Consider the following 21839-nt stretch of genomic DNA (forward strand, 5'->3'; position numbering starts at 1 on the left):
ATCAATACTAGGTTCCTTTGTTTGGGATATAGTTTTTATTTTTATTTTTTTAATTTTTTTTTCAATGTTTATTTATTTTTGGGACAGAGAGAGACAGAGCATGAACGGGGGAGGGGCAGAGAGAGAGGGAGACACAGAATCGGAAACAGGCTCCAGGCTCCGAGCCATCAGCCCAGAGCCCGACGCGGGGCTCGAACTCACGGACCGCGAGATCGTGACCTGGCTGAAGTCGGACGCTTAACCGACTGCGCCACCCAGGAGCCCCAGGATATAGTTTTTAAAAAGAAGCAAAAGCCTTCGCGTGAATGGATCATTCTATTTCCGCCTGAACTGAAAGGAGGGAATGGCAACGACTACCAGGGTCAGATCTTCAGGAGGCACATAGGGGACAGAGAGAGCGGAGCAAGTTCCTGGTGGAGAGGGGACATCGTACGGGACAGCTGCTCTCCTCAAAGGTTTAACGACAGACCTCGATGGGGAGGAGTCCCCTGAAAATTGGTGACAAAACAAGACAGTCGTCCCCTCTCATCTTTGTCACATTTTCATTTCCTTTTTTCCCTGCTCTTAACTCATTTCTTTGCTCTTCGAACACTTTCCGGGCCATATACTACACACGGGGCACTGTGGTAGGCACTCAGGTCACAAAAATAAACAAAATGTGATGGTCCCTACCCTCAATTTGATCACATGCTAATGGAAGGATATATACACAATCAGTGATTATAATCAGCACAAGAAGATCAATGGACGATGCGCAGAGCTTTCAGGGAGCAGAAGGGCACGTGACCCAGTCGGCCAGGTCTCCTGGAGCAGGTGCTCAGCACTGAAGGGTGGGCCCAGCGGAGGAGGAATGGGATGGGAGGTGTGGGTAAGAAGACTCTCCCAGGGGAACAACCACAGCAAAGGTACAGATGGGGAATTGGAAGCTTGCAGGACTGGCCAGTGGGGGGGCAGAAAGGACACCCATGGAGACGGGAGAAGTAAAGTTGGTGAGGTCATCTTTCTGCCTTGTCTGTAGCTCTTCCCCTCCCTCTCCTTAGAGAGGCACAATTGACCTGTGGTGCGTGCGCGTGCGCACACACACCATGGGCCCCAGGGAGCCAACGCCATCCTTGTGAGCCTGCAAGTCACATTTGTCACTTTTTAACCAATCAGAACCTATCTCTTCTGTTGCTGTTCAGTCTCTTTAACCGCAAGTGAGTAAAACAGTAAGTACCTTGCAGAACTATGCGATATTGAGATTATTACACAAAAACTATGCCTGGCCCATAAGGGGCAGTTGTACATTAAAGCTGTTACCAATACTGATTTAGAGCAAAACTTAGAACTTAGAAAGGGATAAAAAGATGTTATTTTAAAAATAAGATGAAGGGGCGCCTGGGTGGTGCAGTCGGTTAAGCGTCCGACTTCAGCCAGGTCACGATCTCGCGGTCCGTGAGTTCGAGCCCCGCGTCAGGCTCTGGGCTGATGGCTCAGAGCCTGGAGCCTATTTCCGATTCTGTGTCTCCCTCTCTCTCTGCCCCTCCCCCGTTCATGCTCTGTCTCTCTCTGTCCCAAAAATAAATAAACGTTGAAAAAAAAATTAAAAAAAAAAAGATGAAGAAGCAGCTGGGTGTGAGATACGGTGAGGCCAAAGCAAGAGTGAAGAAAATAAGACTTACTGGCGTGCCAGGAGATACACACATTTTACTTCATTTAGGGATAAGAGGAGGATGCTGCATGGTAAGGAAAGAGTTCTACTCAAGGAGAATCAAAATCCCAAGTCAAGGATGGGGGCACATCTGCCTCAAGGGAATTAGAAGTTGGATTCACAAGAAATAGATCTGATATCTCAGGTGAGAAAAGATCTACATGGCAAATATACAATCCATGACAGACCCATAAGTTTAGCTGATGGGAAAAAAGGGCAGTTTCGAGAACAAGGAAAGTCACAGCCCTGTGAGGTCTGTTATCAGTTTCTGGAAACTGAAACCACAGTTTCCCCACGTGATAAGACATTGACGCTTTCTTATCCGATCAGCCACACAAGACGCTGACCAGCTGAGCAGACAGCACAGGGGAGGGACTCAGGATGGACCTGGAACAAATACTTAGATGCGATATCACAGCTGCCTTCAAATATTTGAAAGACTGTTGTCTTCAAAAGAAAAGATCAGACGGTATTATGTGTCATTCTGGAAACTGCCTCAGGACCCAGGATCTCAGAGATTCACATTTCAGGGAAGTAGATGTCCGTGCACCGAAACGCAGCCCACATAATCTTGATTTATTGACTGATTTACCTCTTCAGGAAAAAAACAAAACTAAACTCCAACTTTCTCAGGCTTGATAAATACAGATTAAAACCGCTCACAGACCAGAAGGCCTCCATCGTTAGCAAGCTGATAGAGGATCCACAGGAGGTGAGGCAGACAGGGACAGTAGATCCGGAAGGACCAGGAAGTACGCATTCCCTGTGGCAAACGTACATCCAGGAAACGCCCAACCAGGAAGCCTCTGTAGAGTCCACACTGTTCGCTTTTGGGGGTGAAGATATTCTTAAACACCAATATTTACCAAGTAAAACATACTACCAACCATTAATGCTTTACCTAGAGTAAGTGCGATTGATTAATTATCCTCTCCCTCAACAGATCCTCCAAAAAGTGTGCGTCCTAGTCTTATCTATCTCTCAAAATCTAACTAGCCAAAGCCCCATTTCTCCATAAAGTTTTCCCCACACACTTGCAAGGCTGCACAGCACATTAGAAATGATGTGGTCTGTGGAGTCCGAAAGACCTCAGTTTGAATTCTGGTTCTGCCACTAATTGAGTGACCTAACGGAAGACACTCTTCACCTCTAGTCCTCACATCCATGGGAGCGAGAGCCACTATGTTTTAAGAAACATAGGAGGAATTAAGTGGGATAATATGAGTTAAGTGCTCGTTTAGTTTTCCAAAACAAAAGTTAGCACTTCTCTTCCTAACATTTTCAGCCTTTGCCTTGTCTAAAATTCTGTAACATAGAAAAGGTAGTACAGTGAATATGTTAGTATTTATCCCTCTATGCTGGAGGGCATGGGGTGGGTGACAAGCTTCAGGGCAGGGAAGGAATGAGGAGAGGGCTCTGATGTATTCACGAGTCCAGGCCAGACCCAGCAGTACAGCCATGGGGCAGGGATCTCTCAACGGGGGAGGTGCTCTTGAAGAAAAGGGGAAAAAACAGTACTGAAGGAGGCTGGAGGGTCACTAAAGACACATGTCATTGACACCACCTTCCAATCAGCACCATTTCACCCTATTAGCCATGATTTCGACCACACAGGGTAGAGTTGCATCAATCCAAATGTAACAGAATTAGTAGGCAATTAAGATAAAGATTGGAATACAGAATTATTTGGTACCATGTAAGTTTCACACATTTCATAATTTCGAAGGTGCATCCGTGTGACTGTGTATAATTTGGAGGTGGGATTCAGTTCTGAGAAATTTCTGTCACCTTGTAGCTGTACTACATGATAGCTGTGCTATCATTATCTAATGATAGTGACAACAGTAATAATAGCTTATACCTAATGAGCACTTGCTATGGGCTGGGCACTGTTCTAAGGGCATTGCCTGTATTAACTCAACCGCCACAAACAGGCCTTGAGATGGCAGACATTTACAAGCAAGGACGCTGAAACACAGAGATGAGTAACTTACCTACCATCACATAAGATCCCGCCTCTGCTCCAGTAGTGAATAGTATACACAATTCTCATGCCAAATATTTCTCACAATAAAACGAATATTCTATTTGAAAAACACTACGTAAACCAAACGTCACTGCATGACTATTAGTCCAAGAGAAATCAGGGTATCAACAAGGTACTGGCCTAAGAGATTCTCATCCTGATGGGGTTTCTCTCCCACATGGTGCTACCCTCTCAATCCTTCCTCTCGCCTGGAGAATTCTGGCTTTTGGCAGTAAAAACTGAATGCATTTGTTATTCCGAGAAAGTAGAAGCCATCAAATCTCAGGTTGCTAGAGTTCTCTTTCAGCAATGCTTCCCATCCAGAGAGTACGGATCATAAATTAGTCTTAGACTGGAACAGCCTTCCTTGCCCACAGTGACGAGCGCCAGGCTCTATCACAGGCTGGCACGTGCCTAAGCGTGTCGGGGGATGGAAAAAGCAAGCTGCCTCAATTACCAGGGACTGAAGGAAATAACACCTAAGGCTAACTGCACTTACAATAAATGCAATCGTAAGGTATACGTACAATCCAGACGCTTTTAGACTATTTTAGTTAAGAGAAAATTAGACCAGTACCCTCATCCTGGCACAAATGACCAGGGAACTTGGTCCAGAGTTGTTTTTTTTTTTTAACTGTTGTATTGAGGGGCAGTTTGTCGATTCACGAAGGTGTCAGGGGAGAGAAGAAGGAGGAGAATCAAGGCTCTCCCCGATGTCACCTGTTGGCGACTCCAGGCTAACTTCAATAAGAAAGCAAGCAGCAGAGGGGCGCCTGGGTGGCTCAGTCAGTTGAGCGTCTGACTTCGGCTCAGGTCATGATCTCCCAGTTCGTGGGTTCGAGCCCCGTGTCAGGCTCTGTGCTGACAGCTCGGAGCCTGGAGCCTGCTTCCGATTCTGTGTCTCCCTCTCTCTGCCCCTTCCCCGCTCATGCTCTCTCTCTCTCTCTGTCTCTCAAAGATGAATAAACATTAAAAAAAAAAAAAAAGAATTACATAAAGAAAGCAAGCAACAGAAAGTAACTTCAAAAATTACCCGTAAAGCAAGTGTAGGGATAGTTTCCTTTTACATATTTTTCCTCCCACTTCATAAATATTCACTCTTTCCTCCATAGTACTGTGTGAAATGTAAAAAATAAAGACTATCCATAGAGGTTACTTCTACAAGGATGGACTCATCAGATGACTGCAAATCTAAGGGTCTATCTCCAATTAGCACGATTAACGATGAGCATGATTCTGTCTACATGTGCCAAGAGCGAAGTCAGCATTGGCACCAGAAATCAGAATGTCTATAAGAATGGCTCACTCCATGCACCCACCCCATCCGATGAGATGCCGAACTGCCAGGCCCACATCTGTCCCTCAGTGTTCTTGTCCCATGTTAATGTTTCATATATTGGGTCTCAGCACGGAGACCCTCATGTTTTGGGATAGTCGAGCATCAGGATAAAGTACTATTAAGGCCTATAATAACCTCTTGGTCAATGGGCTTCTAGGCCTAGTTTCCTGTGCTCTTAGTGTGGAAAATCAGAACTCTAGATGCTCCCCCACTCTGCCCCAAAAGAGGGAGAAAGCAGTTGATCTGATCCTCTGTCATTCAGGAGGAAAGACTCTAACTGAATGCTGCAATCTAATAAAGCAAAGGAAATATTATGAGGACATACCAGAAACATATGTAAATCCTTTCAAACTAGACTACTCCAAAGTCCTAGAAAGTGCAATGGAGGACACAATCCTAAATAGATGGGGAATCAGGAGTTCCCCAAATAGAAGGAGAGATGGTTGGGGCACCTGGGTGGCTCAGTTGGTTAAGCGTCCAACTCTTGGCTTTGGCTCAGGCCACGATCTCACAGTTCCCAAGTTTGAGCCCCACATCGGGCTCTGTGTTGGCGGCATGAAGCCTGTTTGGGATTCTCTCTCTCCTTCTCTCTACCCCTGCCCTCCCCAAGTAAATATATACACGTTAAGGGGGGAAAAAAAAAAAAAAAAAAAAGAAGGAAAGAAAGTGGAAAGCCAGGCAGGTCAGTGCTCAGATCCCAGTTCAGACGTGTGGCAGCGTGGATGACTCACTTGCTCATTTCTTCACCGTCACGCTCAATGCTACCCTCACTCCTCACCCCTGTCTCATCCATCATTAGCCTCATCCCTACCTCAGCGCCACCAGCAGACAGACACCGCATGTATACAAAAGAAAGGCACCATCTTGGGGCAGATGGCTCATAAAAGGCACAGCCCCACCGGGGCAAGGCTTGGCCAGCAGACTGCCTCTTTGTGGCAATAAAATGATCCCCTGCATCCGGCTTACTCCAGCCTGGCTCTCAGAGCCTGGAGTGGATGGCAGCTCCCACTCAACTCTTCAGGGGGTGCCCATAGGCAATGCACAGCTGGCCATCTGCAGACCCTAACCTACCCTAAAGATTTGCTCAGAGAACGGACCAGGGCCATGAGTATGGAGTGCCCTACTTAAGGATATCTGGGCTCATCTGTGACAAGAAAAAGGAATCATTAATTAGAAAGGGAACGTAATGATCCTTGGGGCCTACCAGTTAGTAGACACTCTACAAATAGCACCTATTATCACCACCGATTTCTCCTTCAGAGTTTCAAACTCAAAAGGTCCTTCCAATCAATAACGCGCTTTAGCACCGCACAAGAAGCCAGACTGGCCTTGAAATGTCACTAATGTTGCCACACATCCACCAGTGAGTCAAACAGACTACTTCTATGGAATCTGTAATGACATAATTGAAACCGGGTTTACATTTATTTAAATAATATAGGTTTGATGGAATGAAAATATTTTAGTAAGCGGCACAACACATGTTTGAGGAAAATTTACACGGGTTCCCCCACCCCTGCCCCATAGATTTCCTCACTTACCTATAAGCACCATTTTGGAAATGAAGAAAGAGAGAGAAAGAGGGGGTGTGGGGGTTACGTTTCAGGTCTGCACAATGGCACCTTTAACAAACCTGCCAGCTAGTCAGAAACTAAATAGGCTGGTTTGAAAAACTCTTTACTACTGCCAGTTAATATTCACAGGGCTCTAGGGGAACAAGAACTTTCAATGACTCAATATTTATAAATGCTACTGTTGTCCCCCAGACATGTGTCTTAGATTCCTGAGGGATCCTGGGAGCTTTTGCTATAATGAGGGTAAGAGTATATGAGTTTCAAATGGGGAAAGGAATAGGTAGGAAAACAAAATTAAACACATATAAATGAGCACATGGTGGTCTTGAATTTGAATATGATTGGGAAATCTGACCTGTGTGGGCTATTGCATTTTCATTTACCAATGTCTTGAGCAGAGAGAAAGCATTCAAAATGCACAGCAATGCTGGCCAAGACACGTTGTGTCTTTTTGTTTGAAATTTTGCTGCTTTGGGTCTACAGATGCCAAAAAAGGGCTACCCTTCAAATGTGGGATATCAAACTAGCTGGGTTTGTGTTTACAACTCTGATGGTGTAATCGAAACTCCAAATGGTCAAGGAACAATAACATTACTGAAGTGAAGTCAACTCTAAATTAAAAGTCAGTGTTTCCATTACCCACTCTAACAGTATTTTCTGGAGTTTATATAACTTGATCATTAAAAAATGCTCGAGGCTGAAAACCTGGTCTGTGTCAATTTTGGACTAACCTAGTTTGCAAAGCTCTGAAGTTTGTTTGCCTGTCCCTTTTATCCCTTTTCAAGAATGTATTGCTTTTAAATGCTACACACGAAACTGGACCAAAAAACTCTGTAACACCCGATGAGCCAACAGTGTTACATGCATCACTCGTTTTTCAGAAGAAATTTATGATTTCTGTAAACTCACTTTCAAGGGGCTTATGACTGAAAGCAAAGAGTTCAAATTCTTTTTTCTAACGCAGTCTTTAGCGCATCCCTTCTCTGTTGGTGACCTCATCAAAAATACTGCAACTGCAAATTGCAATATTAACTTTTGTAGGGACAAACTTCACATTAGAATTTAACGTGGTAGAAATAAAATTTACTGTTATGACCTCCATTATATCGGCTCTCTGTGGAACAGAATAGAGCTTTTGTATGGAGATGTCAAAAAAGGAAGGGAAGGCAGGATGTGAGACCAGGACATATTCCAGTTACACTGCAGCGAACAATGACAGCAGAAGGTAATTGTGCATGAATAAAAATATCTCTGACAGACACATGGAAATATCTTGGTATCTACAAGCCCAAATATTTAGGATGTGAGGTTAGTAAAGGCAGACCTAACTCAAGGTTGAGTTGTACAGAATGCTATGTCAAGAGGCCAGCTTTGAATACACCGAAGATGGCCTCCATACCTTCACCACTGAGAAGTGTGGACTTCTCATGGCATTAATGCAGGGCCCATCCACAGGATCCAGGCAATTTGGATCCTTGCCTGGGAAGGAGGAGACAAGGGAGGAACAAATTTCCATGTGTATGTGTGTGTGTAAGTCTGTATGTCTTCCTGTCTGTCTGTCTCTGTGTCTACCTCATAAGGGAGGCCATGCATAGAGTAAATACATTTATAAATGTGGAAAGGGGAATACTGTTTTAACATTTCATATTACATTTGTGTTTTGACTTTTGTAGAATTGTGGCAAATCATCATTTTGATCTAAAAAAAAACCCAGAAATACCTAGACTCTGGGTCAGAAGAAATGATGAAGTGCATTTCCTAATCTAGACACCCTCCGGTACAGTTGTTTCCACAATATCGCTCAGTAGAAATGGGCAAGATATTTATAAACTCAAAATTTTAAAATCTGATAAGTTGTAATATATCCTGTGATTAAATACTTCCAGTGACAGACAACTCATTATTCATGAAACAGTCTTTTATTCAGACAACCTTCCTTATGATCCTACGAATGCCTTCTTAAGAAATCTCCAAAGGATTTGTGATGGAAACACATGAGAAAATACAGCTTCTGACATTTCTCCTAAGTCCAAAAAGATCTGAACCTGGCCAAACGTAATAAATGCTTTTTATCATTATAGCATAACTAAAGGAACTAAAGTGTCATGATTTAAACACTTTATTTCTTCAAGTTTTGAATAATGAGCTGACTTTTACCAAACAGCAAAACAACATTGTTAACAATCCATGTTAACAGTGGAATAATCTTCATCCACGAAAAGGAACAAAACAGCAATACATGCTACAACATGGATGAACCTTGAGATCATCATGCTATGTGAGAAAAGCCAGACACAACAGGTTACATATCACATAGTTCTTTGATGAAATTTCTAGAACAGGTAAACCTAACAGAGGCAGAAATTAAATTAGGGCTGGGTGAAAAGGGAACGAGAAATAACTGTTGCATGCACGGGGTGGTTCTCTTTGGGGTGATGAAAATTTTCTGGAATCAGATAGCGGGGATGGCTGCACACTCCAAAAACCACTGAACTATATTCCTTACATAGGTGAAATTTGTACTATATGAATTATATCTCAATTTGAAAAACAAGAACTATATCTTCAATCATAGATTTTTAATCAAAACCATTTTGATAGGCATTGGTATCCAATGAATTTTGAATTCAATAAAATGGCCAAAATGAATACTAACTTTAGATCTGTAAACTGTAGATTCCTAAACGTTAGATGGTGAAGGATACTGAATAATTTATAAATATGAATTTTGCTAAAGAATATCTCACTATATTTATGTTAACAGTCTTTGATTCATGAAGAATTTTGACCTTTTTTTTTATTTGACAGGAAAGATAGGTTTACTTCATATCACTTGTGCTTGCCTTTATGAAAAATCAGGAAGTTGAAAACCTACAAATAGGTTCCTCAAAGAAAAACTGACAATTTAAAACAGTTATTATAATCTTTTTCAAATATCTCAGGGTTTCTTTAGGCCTAACTTAAAACAGGTGGAATGTATTCCATCTACTTGAAATGCTTCTGTTTTTTCAAATGACAGTCACACATCCTATAAAAACTGAAGTCAAATTATCTGATAGCACGTCACTTTTGGAAAGATGATGTCACCTAGATGAAGAATATATATGTTGACTTTCTCAGATCATAACTTCAAAATATAATGCATACAAACATACTATTTCCCTGTGAGTAGCAATAAAATACTCCCAATTAAAAAAAAGAAACTCTGTGTCATTACATTTTTCCCATAAAGTTATATGAAATCTTACATTATACTGTAGAATAGTATAGAGGTAGAATAGTAGAACAGGACTGAGGTCACAGTCATAAGTTATTCAATTTCTGTACTCATGTTAATCATGTTAGAAACTGTATATGTCTTGCCTCACTAGCTGTACCATATGCTCCAGGGACTATATATGTACATATACATATATATATGTATACATATATAGTCACCATATATATGTGTGTGTATGTGTGTGTGTATATATATGTGCATGTGTATGTATGTACGTGTGTATATATACATATATACATATATATGCATGTATTCATATATATATATACATACACGTGTGTGTGTGTGTGTGTGTGTGTGTATATATATATATATATATATATATATATATATATCTTGATTTTTTTTTAGATTAAGCCCAGTAATAATGTCTTACATACAAATAGGGCCCAAATACCTAATTTTTGTTGAACATTCATTAAGTAATTTACTTGTAATTTTCCATGACAGTTTCCTTATATGTATTTCTCATACAGGATTGCCAAATGACCACAAATGATTGTGGATTTCATGATGTAATTGTTGTACAGATTTCTGTAAGCATTACAGCACACAGCTTTATTCATACATAATATGAAGAAAAAAATCACCATAACACTCACAGTTGTAACCAGGTCCGATACGATGTTGAGCTTCCAGGCTGGCCAACGTGATGTGGAAAATGATGTGAAGCAACAGGAAGGAAAGACTGGTGAAGCACAGAGACTTTAATAACCGGCCCGTATGTCCTAGAAGGTAAGAAACACAGAGACGGTGAGGGCGCTTCAGATGCAACACACTCACTCTGACCTTTGCAGCATTCCACGTGGATTCTGTTTCTGCCGAATCTATTATATAGACACACCCAGAAGTGTGTCAAGTGTAATAATTACTCTCTTAATTCTTAGTTTAAAGCTAAAGGTATTTTCTTCCCTTTGTAAAATTGTACAATTAACATTGATTAAAAATCCAATGTGAAAGAATGATGCTTTCCTACTTATTATATGACAAATTACCACAAAATGGACTACAAATAGCCCCTGGCCCAGAAAGTATTATAAGAGAGCTCTGCCAAAGTTAAAGGGGGAAAAAAAACTATCTTATCAAAGTAGTTTCGGAAAATAGGAAAAGAAGGGAAGTTGCCCAAAATATTTTACAAAGTTAGAGTAACTTTAAATTCAAAATAAAACAAGGCTAGAAAATAAAAAGGAATTTGAAGACAGTTTTACCTATGAACATAGACACAAATTATTAAAAAAAGATATTTGCTAACCAACTGAATTAGCAGAGTAAAAATAGAATATATCACATTAAGCTAGGGGTTAAAAGAGACCTGTAATACAAAAACAAACGTGGCTTTCGAGGGAGAGGGGTAAAGGGACGGGCAAAATGGATCAAAGGGAGTGAAAGATACAGACTTCTAGTTATGGAATAAATAAGTCATGGGAATAAAAGGTACGGCATAAGGAATATAGTCAATGATATATATTATAGCATTGCATGGTGACAGATGGTAGCTACACTTGAACACAGAGAAAAACTGAATCACTATGTTGTACACCTGAAACTAATAAACATTTTGTGTCAACTATACTAAGAAAATAATAATGAGCTAGGGTTTATTTCTCACAGAGACACAAGTATTTAACATTAACAAATGCATATGTGTAAGTCACACACCAGTGGGCTGATATAATTTTCTAAATGGATGCAGAAGAAGCATTCATAAAGTCAATTTCTATTTATGATAAAAGAAAGTAACACTCAATAAACTAGGAATAGAAGGAAATATCCTTAATATGATGAAGGTATTACACCACAGCTAAAACAAGCCATCTACTTGTGGTGGAATTTTAGACATACATTAATGTCAGAGAATGATCAAGGACACTTGCTATCCTTGCCACCACTTAACATATCACTGGGTGCATAGGCCAACGTTATAAGATAAGAAAAAGAATGAAGAATTGTAATAACTACAATTATTTGCAGACAGTATGAGCAAATGAAACTATTTGTAGATGATATAATCAATATAGAATGCCAAAGTGAAGCCACAGACCAACTATTAGAATACAAGAATTCAGAAAATGATTTAGATCATCATATAAAAATCAATATAGTTCCTTTATATTAACAATAATCAAATAGAAAACAAGATACAAGCTAAATTAGCAACCAAAACTGTATTGTAAATGGTTTTGCCAATGTATCAATTTGGCTGGACTATAGTCCCCAGTTTTTTAATCTAACACTAATCTAGACGTTGTCATGAATTTAGAGATATGATTGAAGTCCATAATCAACTGACTTTAAGTAAGGATATTATCCTTGATAATTTGGGCAGGGCTGATTCAATCAGTTGATAGTCTTGAAAACCAGTCTGAGAAGAGAGAGAAACTTTCAGGCCATCAACAAACATATTCCAAAATATATAAGAAAATAATTTTTGAAGAACTCAACAAACTTATTTAAAAATGTATTTGGAAGAACAAAAACCTCAGAATTGCCAGGCCAATTTTGAAATTTTGAGATAAAAAATGGGTGAGGTTTATTTGTCCTACCAGACAATTAAGGTATGCTCTAAACCCAGAAGTTAAAACAAAACAAACAGAAACTTAGTTCCCTTACAGAAAGGAAGAAAAGTCAAATGGAATACCACATAGAGTTCAGAAAAAAAAAAACAAACTAATTTCCTCATATGAGCTTGATGAATGTCAAAGTTGACCCCACAAGCCAAGAGAAGAAGAATAGGCTATCTAGCAGGTGAAAAATTGACTTCAATAAAAAAATAATAAAAATAATGCTGAATCCCTGTCATAAAGGTGATCTTCCAGTAAATAAAAACCTAAATGTGAAAGATAACATTCTAAAGTCAATAGATGAAAATATGGAAGAATAACTCTGTGCTTTGGATTTCCATGGAGATTGCCTCTAACATAAGACCCAAAATATAAGCTATAAAAATAAATAAAGATAAATAAATTAAGTAAATAAATAAATAAATAAAGATGAGTTTGACTACATTAAAATAGAAAATTCAATAGACACCACTATAAATAGAATTCACAGACAGATGATTAGCTGGGACATCTAAGATTAGACATGACATTACTGAGATTAACATTTCAATAGACAAAGAATGCCTGAACATCAACAAGAAGACCACTGAACCAAGAGAGAAGTGAACAAAACATCTACATAGGTCTTACAAGGGAAAACTTGAGAGGGCAATATATTTATACAGAGAAACTAAAAGTGGAAAGACATTATTTAAGTCATTAGAGTGAAACCAAAAATGGGTTAACATTTTACACCCATCACATTTAAAAAAAATTTTTTTTTAATTTATTTATTTTTGAGAGAGAGAGAGAGAGAGCAGGGGAGGGGCAGAGAGAGAGGGAGACACAGAATCCAAAGCAGGCTCCAGGCTCTGAGCTGTCAGCACAGAGCCCAATGTGGGGCTTGAACTCACAAACTGTGAGATATGGCCTGAACTGAAGTTGGACTCTCAACCGACTGAGCCACCCAGGCACCCCTTACACCCATCATATTAGCAAAAATTATGAAATCTATAATATTGGGGTGCCTGGATGGCTCAATTGGTTGAGCTTCTGACTCCATTTCACTACAGGTCACGATCCCAGTGTCAGGAGATCAGGCTCCATGTCAGGCTCTGCACTGAGCATGAGCATGGAGCCTGATTGGGATATTCTCTCTCTCTGCCTCTGCCCCTCTCCCCCGTGTTCTCTCTCTCTCAAATCTATATATCTATATATATATGTATATATATATATCTCAAATATATATATATAAACATATATAATATGTTTATAAATAAGTATATAAACATATATAATATATAATTATATATAACATAAGTAAATATATAATTTATATATATGTTTATATATAAATTATATATTTATTTATAAATACATAAGCATATATATGTGTGTATATATATGTATATGTATATATACATACATATGTGTGTATATATATGTATGTGTATATATATGTATATATTTCCATAATATTGAGTTTGAGTTTTTTTCCGAGGGGAAACAATATTACAGTAATAGCGTGAAATTGGTACAGCCTTCCTGGAAGTCAGTACGTAAGTACGTCTCAGTCTCTGACTTGGCAGCCACATTCTGAGTTATGAAGTCCAGAGAAATTTTTGCAACAGGTCTACATGGGGACTTGAGTCATAACATTCATCATCCTTGTCTGTAGCAGCAGAGCTTTGGAGATATTCTAATTTTCTGCCAGTCAAGAGATGAATATGTAAAAATGTGCTGAATGTGCATCTTGAAATATGTGCAACCATTAGGTGCATGAAAGCAGAACCACCTATGTAGATCTTAAAAAAAAATGGGTTAAAAATAATAAGAAACAAAATGGGACAATTATTTTGCGGGACACAGACCACAAAATAATTCAGATTAACCAAGAACACAGATCTGGAAAAATAACATATATGTTTAACACAAATGTGTTTATGTATAGTTAATATATGTCTAAAACACATTTAAGGAGTTTCCTATGGGGAGGTAGGAAATAGGAATGAGAATGCGGTATGAGAGATGCTCTCTGAATAATCCTAAAATAAAACTATTCTGTGAATTAAAGAGTACACTTCTGCAACTGTGCTCTGGAGAGGACTAGGTAGGTGCCGGACTGGATGGTCTACATTCTGGTCCTTGGCCTGCCTCTGGTCATGCAACTCTGGGGAACTGATTAGATGGACCCCCAGGCCTTTGAAACTATAAAGTTTTATGTACAAATAAAATTTATTTATATGACAAATATATACCTGATAAGTATGTAGTATACTTATGAATTTGTATGTATAAATAAATTATATATTTATTTACATAATGATAAATACATAAGCTATATATATAATATAGTGCATATAATTTTATATTTAAGTATACTTGTGTTACACACACACACACACATCTTTAAGATCTAACCAAAAGTTACATTATCTCATTTCAGCATAAAATCCTTCTTTAGTGGTTAAAAAACTGCTTGCCACAGTCTCACTGCCTTGATTACTAATCTGATGTTGGGAAAGAAGAATGAGCCAGGGTTACCTTAAAATACGGAGACACCATTAGTTGAATATCTCTCAGGTCTACTTTCAACAAACCCATACAGGAAAGAAGGATTTCTCGGTAGCCCAAGAGAAGATCCCATCAAAACCTGGGCAATATTTATCTTTGAGGCAAAGTGAGAAACCACACACATGTCCTAACTCACTCTTTTCAGCAACTGTGTTAACCGCCCCCATCCACTGCCATGGTTGCTGGGGTGATGGCTCTCCCCAGGCTCTGAGCTCAGGGTATTTACTTCTGTGTTCTAATGTTGACGTGGAAGCATTAGTGAATGCTGCTTGCGTGGACCTAAGATAGAGGAGCCCATAAAATACCCTCAGGGAAAATACGGAACAGTCCCCCCCCCAAAAAAATGAAGCATAAAGATTTAAAATGTCATAAACATAAAATATATATACAGCTAAAATGTACATTTCATTCTGAAATGCATTTTCTTCAGGTTTCTCTAACTTTTGACATAATATACTTTTGGCATGTGGTCAGTTACTTAAAAACATAGCTTAAGGAAGTTAAATTTTATTAGCCTTTTAGGAAAATGAAAAGCTTAAAATAAAAGGAAGCAGAAGGGAACGGAATTAATCTTCTGATTTCTTCTCAATTCTACTGTAGTTTTTATTGTTTTCATTAGGGACAACTAAGGATTAACACACAGAGATAAAATTTTCTCAAAATCAGTCAAATAATGTATACTTATATGATATGAATAACTGGGTTTTACTTATCAAGTATTCCCTTACAGTAACATTTTTGATTTATATATTATACATATATTATGTATATAATATATAAATATTGTCTGTGATATATAGATGGCATATGTGGGACACATAAACAATTTCCCAAGACACTGTTTTGCCTCAAAGATAAATATTGTGCAGGTTTTGATGGGATCTTCTCTTGGGCTACCGAGAAATCCCTCTAAGGGTTTGTTGAACGTAGACCTGAAAGATATTCAATTGATTTTATCTCCCTATTTTAAGATAATCCTGGTTCACATTGTGAATATACATATATTCTACATGTATATCCACAGTGTTGTGAAACCATTGCTTCTATATACTTTACAAAACATTTTCATCACTCCAAAAGCATCCATGAAGCAGTTACTTTTTCTCAATTCCTGCTTTTCCTTCTCCCTGGAAACCACAAGTCAGCTTTCTGTCTCTATGGATATTCCATATAAATATTATCATACAATACGTGGCCTTTGGCGTCTGGCTTCTTTTCCCTTAGCATAATGTTCTCAAGGTTCATCCATGTTGTTGTGTGTGTACTTCACTCATTTTATGGCTGAGTATTATTCCTTTGTATGTATGAACATTTCTTCATTTATTCATCTCTTGATGGATATTTAGGTTGTATCTACCTTTTGACTACTGTGAACAGTGCTGGTGTGGACATGTATGTACATGTATTTATGTTACAGTACTTTTTCCACTTATTTTATGTACATACTTAGGAAATGAATTGCATATGATTGTATGGTAATTATATATTTAGCTTTTCGAGGAGCAGCCAAGCTATTCCCACATTTTACATTCCTGCAAACCATGCACAAGATTTTCAAGTTCTCCATATCTCTGTCAGAACTTGGTATTTTCTGATTTTTTTAATTATTATTTACTATAATAATGAGTCATTCTAGTGGATGTCAAATGGTATCACATTGTGGTTTGGATTTCCATTTCCCTAATGACTAATGATGTTGAGCATCTTTTCATGTACCTGTTGGCCATTTGCACATCTTCTATGGAGAACACTCAATTCTATTTTATTGGCTTACACTTTTATCCTTATAGAAATTCCATATTGTTTTGATTACTGTAGCTTTGGAGTGAGTATTAAAATCTATTAAAATCAGGAAGTAGAGGGGCGCCTGGGTGGCTCAGTCGGTTAAGCGTCCGACTTCAGCCAGGTCACGATCTCGCGGTCCGTGAGTTCGAGCCCCGCGTCGGGCTCTGCGCTGATGGATCAGAGCCTGGAGCCTCTTTCCGATTCTGTGTCTCCCTCTCTCTCTGCCCCTGCCCCGTTCATGCTCTGTCTCTCTCTGTCCCCCCAAAAAAAAAAATCAGGAAGTAGAAGTATGAGTGTTGAAACTTGATTCTTCTTTTTTTCAACCGTTTTGGCTATTTGGGACCCCTTGCAATTCCATATGAACTTGAAGATTAGCTTTTTTTATTTCTGCAAATAAAGGCCATTGGAATTTTCATTGGATTCGCACATTATCTACAGCTTGTTTGGGGTAATAATGACATTCTTAAGAATATTAAATCTTCTAACCCATAAGTACAAGATATCTTTCCCTTTATTTCAATATTCTTTAATTTGTGTCAGCATGTTTGACATTTTCAGTGTACAAGTCGTTCACCTGGTTAAGTTTATCTGTAGGTATTTTATTATTTGATTTGCTAATGTAAACAGAATTGTTTTCTTAATTTTTCTACAGATTGTTCATTTCCCATGGACAGAAACAAAACTGATTTTTGTGTATTGATCTTTTGTGTGTGTACGTGTCTGTGTCTGTGTGTATGTGTGTGTTGATCTTGCATCCTGAAACTTAGCCAAATTTCTTTATTAACTCTGGTAGTATTTTTGTAGATTCTTTGACATTTTCTATATGTAGGAACATGCTATCTGCAAATAAGAACAGTTTTACTTTTTCTTTTCTACTTTGGTAGTCTTTTACTTTTTTTCACCCAACTTCTCGGCCAGAACTTGCTGTACAATGTTGACTGTCAACTGTAAAAGTAGCTGGACGTATTCATTTGCTAAGGCTGCCAGAACAAAGTACCACAACTGGGTGGCTTAACCAACGGAAATTTATTTTCTCACAGTTCTGGAGGCAAGACATCCAAGATCAAGATGTCAGCAATTTCTGGCTTCTTCTGAGGCCTCTCTGCTTCACTTGCTCTCGGGTGGATGCCTTCCCATTAAGCCCTCACATGGTCTTTTCTCTGTGTACATGTATCCATGGTATCTCTATGGGTCCAAACATCCCCCTTCTGTAACACCAGACAGACTAGATTAGGGCTCACTCTAATGGCCTCATTTTAATTTACTTCTTTAATGGCCAAATATGGGTCAATCGAAATGATTGTCATTTTTTCCCCTTTTGTCCTATTCATGTTGTGTGTTACACTGATTGACTTTCTTATGTTGAACCATCTTTGCATGATAAAATAAACTCCACTTAGTCACAATGTATAATCCTTTCAAAGTGCTATTTTTGCTTGTATTTCACTGAAGACTTCTACATCTATATTCATAAAGGATACTCGATTGCAGTTTTTTTTTCCCCCTTTTGTGTTGTCTCTGGCTTTGTTACTTGGTAACACGGGTACCACAGAATGAGTTAGGAAATATTCCCTCCTATTCTATTCTAGTTTTTGGAAAAGACTGAGAAGTATTGGTGTTAATTTTTCTTTAGATATTTGGTAGAATTTATCAGAGTAGCTATCTGGTACAAGACTTTGCTGACAGGTTTTTGATTACTGATTCAATTCTTTACTTTTTAAGTCTGTCTACATTCTCTGTTTCCTTTTTGTGTCAATTTTGGTAATATTTATGTTTCTAGAAAATTCACCATTTCAATTAGGTTATCTAATTTGTTGGGGTATCTTTGTTCATAGAACTCACATATAATTATTTTTTAAATGTTTTTTAACATTTATTTATTTTTGAGACAGACAGAGACAGCGTGTGAACAGGAAAGGGGCAGAGAGAGAGGGAGACACAAAATCCAAAGCAGGCTCCAGGCTCCAAGCTGTTAGCAGAGTCTGATGTGGGGCTCGAACTCACAAACCTGAGCTGAAGTTGGATACCCAACTGACTGAGCCACCCAGGCACCCCACATATAATTATTTTAATTCTGTAAGGTTGGTAGTACTGTCTCCACTTTCATTTCTGATTCTATCATTTACATCTTGTCTCACTTTAGATTTGTGAATTTAGCTAAAGGTTTGACAATTCTGTTGACCTTTTCAAAGAACCAACTTTTGTTGATTCAACAAATTCTCAATTAATTGCATTCAATAAATTTTGATATATTGTGCTTCTGTTTCTTTTGTCTGTAAGGATTCTCTAATTTCCCTTGTAATTATCTCTTTGACCCACTGGTTTTTAAGACCACATTATTTAATTTCCATGTATCTGTGAATTTTCCACTTTTCCTTCTGTTATTAATTTCTAGCTTTATTCCCTTGTAGTTTGAGAAGATGCTTTATATGATTCAATCTTTAAAACTTTCTTGAGTATTCTTTTATGGCCCAACATATGGTCTCTCCTGGAACTATGTCATGTAAACTTGTGAAAATTATGTGTTCTCTTACTCCTCAGGGCAGTGATCTCTCTCTCTCTCTCTCTCTCTCTCTCTCTCTCTCTCTCTCTCTCTGTATATATATAATTGGTTTATAGTATTGTCCAAGTCCTCTTTTTCTTTATTGATCTTCTACCTAGGTGTTCTTTCCAGTATTGAAAGTGATCTACTGAAATATTCAATTACAGAATATGTAGAATTGTCTATTTATCCTTTCAAAACTGTCAAGGTTTGATTCCCATATTTGGGGCTCTGTTGTTTGGTGAGTACATGTTTATAATTGTCATATCTTAAATGTTTTATTTATTTTTAAGAGAGAGATAGCATGCAGGGGAAGGGCAGAGAGAGAGAGGGGGACAGAGTATCTGAAGCATGCTCCACGCTGACAGCAGAGAGCCTGACGCGGGGCTAAAACTCACAAACCATGAGATCATGACCTGAGCCAAGTCAGACATTCAACCAACTGAACCACTCAGGCGCCCCAATTGTCATATGTTTTTGATGAATTGATCTTTTATTGATATAGAATGCTTCCTTTGTGACAGTTTTTTTTATGTAAAGTATGTTTTGTATAATATTAACGTAGCCATTTCTGCACTTCTTCGGTTATTATTTGCATTGAATACCTTTTTCCATCTTCTTCACTTTTAACCAACTTTGTATTTGGATTTTAAGTGAGTTTCCTGAAGACAACATACAATTGAATCATGTTTCATTATCCATTTTACCATCTTTGCCTTTCACTGGAGAGTTTATATAAAAATGATTACCACTTATATAAAAATGATTGCCGGGGCGCCTGGGTGGCTCAGTCAGTTAAGCAGCCGACTTCGGCTCAGGTCATGATCTCGTGGTCCGTGGGTTCGAGCCCCACGTCAGGCTCTGTGCTGACAGCTCAGAGCCTGGAGCCTGTTTCAGATTCTGTGTCTCCCTGTCTCTGACCCTCCCCCGTTCATGCTCTGTCTCTCTCTGTCTCAAAAATAAATAAACGTTAAAAAAAATAAAAAAAAAATGATTACCAAAATATACTTCTGTCTCTTTGCTATTTTTTTCTGTCTGTCTTATATCCTTTTTGTTCCTCACTTCCTCTATTACTTCCTTCTATTGTGTTTAATTGATTTTTTTAGGGTACCATTTTGACTGCCTGCTCATTTTCTTTTGTGTGTATATTTTTTAGACATTTTCCTATTCATTACCATAGGGATCGCAGTTGATACCCTAAGTTTATAACAATCCAGTTTGAGCTGGTTATCAACTTAGCATCAATGTTATACAAAATCTTGTGGTGCCTGGGTGGCTCAGTTGGTTAAGCATCTGACTTCAGCTCAGGTCATGATCTCATGGTTCATGAATTCAGTGAGATCGAGCCCCGAGTCAGGCTCTGTGCTGACAACTCAGAGCCTGGAGCCTGCTTCTGATTCTGCGTCTCACTCTCTCTGCCCCTCCCTGACTCGCACTCTCTCTCTCTCAAAAATAAATGAAAAAATATATGTGTATATATAAATATAATATTATGCAAAATCTCTGTTTCCATACAGCTTCATCCTTTCTTTATGTTGGTGTCACAATTTACTTCTTTATACATTGTGTACCTATTAGCATATATTTATACTTATTGCTTTATGCACTTGTCTTTTAAATCATATAGGAAATTAAGAGAGAAGTAGTGAACCAAAGATACAGCAATACTGTGTTTTATGTTTACACAGTATCTTTATTGGAGTTTTTCCTTTCTTTGAATGTCTTTGAGTTACTGTCTAATGTTTTTTTCATTTCAGCCTGAAGGATTCTCTTCAGCATTTCTTCTAGGACAGACCTATGAGTGACACATTAGTCTTTGTTTATCTGGGATTTTTGTCTTCTCCTTTGTTTCTAAAGGATAAATTTGCATGATAGAAGATTCTTGGTTAACAGTTTTCTTTTCTTTTTGTTTTCTTTTTGTTTTCCTTTCAGCACTTTCAAAGTATCACATTTCTGGCTTCTATGGTTTCTCATGAAAATCTGCTCTTAATCTAATTGAAGTTTCCCTGATTGTGGTGAGTCATTTCTTTCTCCCTGTTTTCAAGATTTTCTCCTTGCCTTTGGCTTTGACAATGTGATTATGATGGGATTCAGTTTTCTCCTCTTGGAAGTTATTGACTTTTCAAATGTGTAGTTTCATGTGCTTTTTCAAACTTGTCATGTTTTGATATTCTTCAAATATTCTTTCTGGCCCATTCATTCTCTCCTCTCTCCCTGGGACTCCCATTATGTGTGTGTTGATATGCTTGACAATGGCTAATAATTCTCTTAGGGGCACCTGGGTGGCTCAGTCTGTTAAGTGTCCAATTCTTGATCTTGGCTCAGGTCATGATTTCACAGTTCGTGAGTTTCAGCCCCCTGTGTCGGGCTCTGGACTGACAGCATGGAGCCTGCTTAGAATTCTCTCCCCCTCTCTCTCTACCCCTACCCCATTCACGCTCACTTGCACACTCTCTCTCTTTCTCTTCCTCTCTCTAAATACATAAACT

At 38.5% G+C, this 21839-nt stretch overlaps 1 protein-coding gene across 7 annotated transcripts in view; it reads right to left on the bottom strand.

The window, feature by feature from the left end:
* Positions 1 to 21839, bottom strand: part of LOC125149105 (piezo-type mechanosensitive ion channel component 2) — a 474283-nt gene that overhangs the window by 302834 nt on the left and 149610 nt on the right. For all 7 annotated transcript variants that reach the window (XR_007145811.1, XM_047827748.1, XM_047827749.1 and 4 more), the window contains exon 3: positions 10512 to 10637. Coding sequence is in view for 6 of the 7 variants with exons in the window: in XM_047827748.1 (XP_047683704.1) it covers positions 10512 to 10637 (126 nt within the window). In the remaining variant the exon portion in view is untranslated. The remainder of the gene's footprint in view (positions 1 to 10511; positions 10638 to 21839) is intronic.

This window comes from Prionailurus viverrinus, chromosome D3 (assembly GCF_022837055.1).
Source record: "Prionailurus viverrinus isolate Anna chromosome D3, UM_Priviv_1.0, whole genome shotgun sequence".
NCBI classification, from domain to species: Eukaryota; Metazoa; Chordata; class Mammalia; order Carnivora; family Felidae; genus Prionailurus; species Prionailurus viverrinus.